The sequence below is a fragment of the Eutrigla gurnardus genome, assembly GCF_963514095.1.
Source record: "Eutrigla gurnardus genome assembly, chromosome: 5".
Classification (NCBI taxonomy): domain Eukaryota; kingdom Metazoa; phylum Chordata; class Actinopteri; order Perciformes; family Triglidae; genus Eutrigla; species Eutrigla gurnardus.
This window is the reverse complement of record NC_139919.1, coordinates 26,479,585-26,486,564: the sequence shown is the minus strand read 5'-3', so window position 1 is coordinate 26,486,564 and position 6,980 is coordinate 26,479,585. Positions and strand designations below refer to the sequence as shown.

At 45.5% G+C, this 6,980-nt stretch overlaps 1 protein-coding gene across 1 annotated transcript; it reads right to left on the bottom strand.

Annotated features, from left to right (window-relative positions):
- Window positions 1–4,753: 4,753 nt before the first annotated feature.
- On the bottom strand, window positions 4,754–6,164 carry gpr151 (G protein-coupled receptor 151; the record flags this gene model as incomplete). Its single annotated transcript, XM_084009720.1, has 1 exon — window positions 4,754–6,164. The coding sequence occupies one exon, from the start codon at window positions 6,162–6,164 to the stop codon at window positions 4,854–4,856; it is 1,311 nt and encodes a 436-aa protein (XP_083865846.1). The 3' UTR covers window positions 4,754–4,853.
- Between the last annotated feature and the right edge of the window lie 816 nt (window positions 6,165–6,980).

Genomic DNA, 6,980 nt, shown 5'->3' with positions numbered 1-6,980 from the left:
ATGTGAAATAGTTCCTTGTGCGTGGCAGTGTTGAAACGCTGTTCCGGGAGTATTTATTCACAGAGAAAAATGAATGTTTACAATGTAGCCTATGTACGAATCATGGTGTCTCTTGAGGAGCATCAGCTGTTAAAGGGATATCTTATATTAAGAAAAGATGCCAATGAAGTGTAGGAAGATGCCAATGAAGAGTAGGAACGGGATTTGAACTGGACCAAAGGGGACCAGGCAAAGCCCTGCATGCACGCTGTAAGTATACGCTTCTGATGAGAGATAAGTGTCTGGGATATAGCAGGGAATGTTAGGGGCTTCCTTTTTGTTTTATTATTAGTTTTGTTTTAGTGATTTTATATTGTGGTGTTGCACTTTTTAGTGTCAAATATTCACCATCTGAATAAATGAAAGCCTGCAGTAAGGAAGATTCTGGCTTTAGGTGAGCAATAAAACTCACATTAACTCAAAAAAAAAAAAAAAATGTAAGCCATATTTACATTTATCAGTTAAACATCAAATCGCACCGTAAATATGAACCAGTTTGCATGTCCGTCCGGAGAAGTTCCCTTGTGACCAAAATGCTTATATGAAGTTACTCCTCTGAGAAGTGTAAGTTTGTAATTACTGTGAGGTGCGTGTTTTTAAAAAAAACGTGATTGCTTGGGTGATGACCTGGTTTCTATCTGTCATATGGGAAAAAAGAGATTGTCAGCTGTCATGTTTTAAACCTTCAGACCTATGCAAACCCCCGGCACTGTGCAACACTGTCTTCAACTGGACTTCAAATAAACACACGGGAAATAAAAATATAATGTTATACATTTTAACTGCTTGTCTTTTGTCACATTGACTGTAGAAATGTCCGCCTTCTCTCCAATATAATGCACTACAGGTAAGTGGAAAAATCTGGGGGTGAACTGTCACTTAAGCATATTGTCTGCCACTTGTGTGTGTGTGTGTGTGTGTGTGTGTGTGTGTGTGTGTGTGTGTGTGTGTGTGTGTGTGTGTGTGTGTGTGTGTGTGTGTGTGTGTGTGTGTGTGTGTGGTAGAAGTCAATGGATTCTTGAACAGCTGAATATTTGATGTATTTTTGTAGATTAGAGAGACTTTTTCAAACTTTTAGTTTTTAATTCACACTTTGGCCACGAGGGGGCAGCGCGACAACCTGGAAGCACAACATTTGCCAGGTCACGTTATATGAAGTTACCAAGGTGGTGGACGTGTTAGCAAACAGTGACTTATTTTCACATGAAATCAGGGAGAAGAGCAACATTAACATGAATTTGCAACGACGGTAAGTCTAGTCTTCACTTAACTTTCGGTTCTGAGATAATGTTCAGCTGCTAACGTGGTCCTGTCTGCTGGTTGGTGCTGGACAGGTATGTGTGTGTGTGTGTGTGTGTGTGTGTGTGTGTGTGAGAAATATACAGCGAGTTGTTGTTAAGGCCCAAACCAAAACAATGAGCTTAAAGATGCTAAAATGGGCTGTTAATCTCAATCAACGTCTTTATTTATTTAGTGCGTATTAAACTGATACATCCAGAACACTAACTTGAGTCCCTCATAGGTGAAAATCTGTTCTTTGGGGTTGTGATACTGATTATTTCTATTAAACGATCGATTACCAAGCGCCCCTGCTGGTAATGCTGGAAGGTGCCTGCCCTTTAGATCTCCACATCCATCTGATTAAAGCCCTCTGATTTATGATAATCAAAAGACTGCTAAATACCAAGGCCAGGCCCCCTGAACCAACCTTCCTCCAACACACACACACACACACACACACACACACACACACACCAACACACACACGCACGTTTGGGTCGATCCTGCAGACCCAGTGGTCTTCCAGAGGAGGGGGTGTAGCTGGGACTCAGAGGGAGATGTGACATTGGCAGGCAAATATATTTAGCAATGTGGCTTAATTGCAGCCAACCTCTCCCGTTGAGCATAATTAGCGTGAGCTGGCGTGTCACTTCCTGTGGAGGTTCATTCATTAGAGATGATGATTGGCTGAGAGAGATAAAACACAGGGGCGACACCCCTGCCTCCCCTCACAGCAGGAGGGGGGGCGCAGCCAGGAGGCCAGCGAGGAGGAGAGGATCTCACCTGCTGAACGCTCCCCTGCTTTGTATAATGACCTCATTAAGCCTCACTTGTTTTTCCACTTGTAATGTTGATTACCACTGATTTTCACCCATCATTCATCTCCTTTCTGCTTTTCTTTCTTACCCTGAGCTCCATTATTCATATATATTATTTTTTTTACATGTATTTTATTAGCAATGCTAAATATTCTGCAGAAAAAACACAACTAAGGCTGCTATCGAGTGCAGTACCATGCACTACCTCCAGGGGTAGTTTAAGAGTAAACACACTGATACTATGTCAAATATTTGAACTATAGTTCTCTGTTGTGTGTCTTTAAGCTGTGCAGGCAGCAGCAGGGTTTGAGATAAAGCACTGCAGCTTGTTTAGAGAAAAGGTGTGCGTGCACTTTGACCTCTGATTACACCTGAGTTGTGTTGTTGTGTGTCTGGGCCGAGCTGTGCTGAGCCCACAGTGGTGGTGTCTGGAGTCCCTGTTTGCAGTACTGTGTTAACTCAAATATGGAGAAAATAGTGAATTATCATTGTATCAGTTTCCAGCATGATACATATTTAATTTGTCTTAGTTTAGTTTGGATTAGTTTAGTTTATTGGTTTTGTTTGACTGGGACCATGCATAGAATATAGCTTCTATACCAGGGTTAGCTAAATAGCTAATTTACACCTGTAGTCCCTGGGCAGGATGTTCAAGCACAGTAAAAAAAATGTATGGTCTTCTTAAATTTAAATTAAATTAAATTAAATTAATCTTAAATGTATTGTCCTGGGGGCTGCACGGTGGTGTAGTGGGTAGCACTCTCGCCTCACAGCAAGAGGGTCCTGGGTTCGATTCCCGGGTCGGCCCGGGTTCCTTCTGTGTGGAGTTTGCATGTTCTCCCCGTGTAAGCGTGGGTTCTCTCCGGGTTCTCCGGCTTCCTCCCACAGTCCAAAGACATGCAGGATGGGGATAGGTTGATTGGTGACTCTAAATTGCCCGTAGGTGTGAATGTGAGCGTGAATGGTTGTCTGTCTCTACATGTCAGCCCTGCGATAGACTGGCGTCCTGTCCAGGGTGTACCCTGCCTTCGCCCAATGACAGCTGGGATTGGCTCCAGCCCCCCCGTGACCCTAAAATACAGGATAAGCGGTAGAAAATGGATGGATGGATGGATGTATTGTCCTGTCCAAACAGGTACAACTAAACTGACGGGAGATGTCAGCCACGGTCTAATTAGATACATTTTGGGTATTTTTTCTTCAGGGATCATTTTTTTATTTATTTAGCTGAATATCCCACCTTTTCCCAGCAGATGTTGCACCATAAACACGTAGGAACAGTTGTTTACTCGCGATTAGGAACTTCAGGCCTTCCCACTGAAATTGGATGAAACTGCAGATTTACTGGCTCATTAACCAGAGTAAATGCCGGAGCCACAGGGTGTCACAAATAGTGGGCACAATAGTGCATTTTATTGGTTATACAATAACCTTTAATCATTTCTCTCTTTATACGCTGAAGGTTAAAAATGGAAGCCCAACAATGAACGCGTAGCTTTTCGCCGTCAGTGCTTCTGGTCGGGTCGCCACCCGAGGGACTGATGGCGGGTTATACACTTAAGTGTTGCTCTGATTGAGGTACTTGCCTCTGGCAATAAAAGGTCAACATAAATGATTGATGAGAGGAAAATGTCATAAGGGAGGCTGGGAGGGGGGGCGATGTCTCCTACAGCCTAAATTTGCTTCTTCTGTCTTTTTTTACTTTTATATTTTATTATGTCGAGCGTATACATTTTACCCTGCGGCCAATTTGGAGTGTAGGTCTTTGATTAGAGTGAAAAGTAGCGTTAATTACACGTGGATGTTACTTCAGACGGACAATATCGATCAGAGGTCGGCTTTCATGTTGATTATTATTCCTTTTAATTGCGAGGTTTTGACCTATCGTGTGTGTATTCAGATCGATGTATGTAGAATTACCAAGGAGACTCCCACAGAGGTGAGTCGACTGATACGACTCCACGAAAAGCTCTTTACGTCTAATTAGAACCCTTGGCGATTGTAATGGATGCCCTTATGAAAAAATATAATATGTAATGACCTGATGTCAGCAGGAGACCATCCGCTGATGTGTGTGTGTGTGTGTGTGTGTGTGTGTTTGCATTGAACCAATTACAAGAACAAAGATCATTTTACTTTACAGGCAACTTGTTGAGAATCATCTTTATTGGAAACACAATGAGAAGAAAATAATCTCTCACAAAAAGAGACTCACTGTCACATAAAAATAAAATAAAACACGTCCCACCTCAACGTCACGAACATCCAAAGGGTATAAAGAGTGTGAAATACATTTAGGTGTTAACATCAACTTCCAATTAAGATTCCCAGAGGAACAATAACTAATTGTGTGTTTGAATATTCCAATAAAAGTGTAATATACAATCTTCTTTCACCACACACTCTACTAAAAATATATAGATATACTGTGTATTGACTTTACATATTCATCCTTCGTACTATAAGTATAATCTAGTATTTCCTTAATAAAATACAACAAAAGGACAATATTATATCAAGTTTATCATATATACAGATGATACTGCCCTATTTATATCCCACATCCAAATCCATGCTGGTTGCACATCTTACCTGTTTTGAATAATATCATGAACACAAATGACAGAATACAAATGATTTACGACGCAGCATCTTTAAGTTGAGGTCTGTCGACGAAGCTGCTGCTGTCTGAGGACTGTGGCGGAGATCAGCAGGTTATTTCTCCCCCTCTTTGCCCTGATGCTCCCACGGCACCGGATCGTTTTCCTCCGTCAGCGACCCGGTCTCCCTCTCGTGCCAGAACTGCTCCACGTCGGGCAACACAATCCCGTCTTTGAGGCTCGCCCCGTCTACGTCTCCCTCTCCTCCCTGCTCCGGCTGAGGCTCAGCCTCTCTGCTCGCTGGACCCTGGCGGGAACTTGATCCGAGGCTCCTCTCCCCCCCTAGCTGGCCAGAAGTCTCCGGTCTGGGGCAAGGCGACAGCAGAGTTGTGGGGTTGTGGGGTCCGGGTTTTGGCTTCGGCGGGGGTTGTTTGCGCAGGGTGAGACGCCTCCACAGCCCCCTGTAGCCCTCTCTGAACTCGTCGGAGAGGGAGAGGACAATGAGAGGGTTCACCAGGGACAGAGAGAAGGTGAGCAGCTGAGCGGAGATGGCTAGGAGAGGGGGGAGCGAGGGGACGAGGGGCTGAGCTCCTTTGATTTCCTTCTCTGCTATGTGACGCTCCCAAACCCACACCACCCACTGGGGAAGCCAGAGAATAGCCATGGCCACGGTCATGCTGAAGAGCATCAGCGTGAGCTTCCTGGATCTGATCTGGGTGCGCAGGTTCTGAGTCTTACTGGAGCGGCGCTGGCACTGGCCGTACGCCCTCCAGAAGTAGACCAGGGCGACGCTGAGGGGAGCGCAGTAGACCCCCAGGGGGTACGCCTTGACGTACACCGCCATGAAGTCCCGGGCTTCGGGAGGAACCACCAGCACGCACGCCAGCCCGCGGATCTCTCTCTGCAGCGAGGCGAACAGCCAGTGAGGGATGGTGACGGAGCAGGCGGACAGCCAGGTGGAGAAGAACACCACCAGGGTGGAGCCCAGGTGGATGCTCACCTGCTTGGTGGGGTTGGAGACATAGCGGTGGCACGCTTTGGCCAAGACGGCCACCGTGAAGCTCTTGGCCGCCATGCAGGACTGGAGGAACCAGTCGGCCGTCTTGCAGACCGCCCAGCCCAGGGTCCAGCTGGCTTTGGAGTAGGCGGCGGCCCTGAAGGGCACGGCGAACAGCAGCACCAGTCCGTCGGCGAGGATCAGGTTGAAGATGAGGGAGTTGATGAGGGAGAGTTTCCCCCTGTGAGCGTTGGAGAACAAGATGACCATCGCAGTGAGATTACAAGCCACACCCAGGACGCAGATGACTCCCAGGATAGCCGGCACTAGGACCCTCAGGTCCAGGTGTTGGTGGGAGCCGCGTTCGCTCAGGGACCACTTGTCCACGGAGCTGTTCACCGTCTCGTTGTGTCCACTCAGTTTATCCATCTTTTCCACACAAAAAAAGAGATGGTGAGCTGATATGAGAAAGATCGGAAAAAGTCAGCCAGGAGAAAAAAAAAAGGTTCTGTGGAGATTTCCAAAACTTTAAGAGATCTAAATATCTATTGACAGCACCTCTCTGAATCCAAACGTATCAGAGAAGGCATCGATTTGACGATCAATAATCACAGTGGAGCTCCTGTCTGTGCCCGGGTTTATCCTCAGACACAGTGATGCAGCTGCGGCGGCTGGTTATAAAGACGCCGTTTGATTGACAGCTGCTGTACCCAGCTGACAAACTACAGCCTCACGGGACCAATTAGAATAAAGTCATAACGGGCCCGGTGGCAGCAGACGAACGTATTGGATATGTGTAAATGTTTGTGAATTATTAATCGTTACATCGTGGGTTTCCTTAGAATTAAGAGATGCTTACTGATTTTGTGTGTGTGTGTGTGTGTGTGTGTGTGTGTGTGTGTGTGTGTGTGTGTGTGTGTGTGTGTGTGTGTGTGTGTAAGAAAGGATCATCAACTTTCATATGAATTTGTTTTTAAAGAAACGAAGAAAAATGTTATAGTTGCTTTTCATTTAAAAATAATCCACCAAATCCATGTTTTTTTTTTTTTTGCAACTCTAATACCGTTTGAGATGTCTTCCTCTTCGTCCACAAGAGGGCGCCGTTGCACCACAAGCATCCATCCATCCATTATCTGGAGGTCCACCCTGGAGTGTCCCATAGAAACAGACAGTCATTCACTCACGTTCACACCTACGGGTGTTAATTTACAGTCAACAATCAACCGAAGTATTAACAGAGGAAAT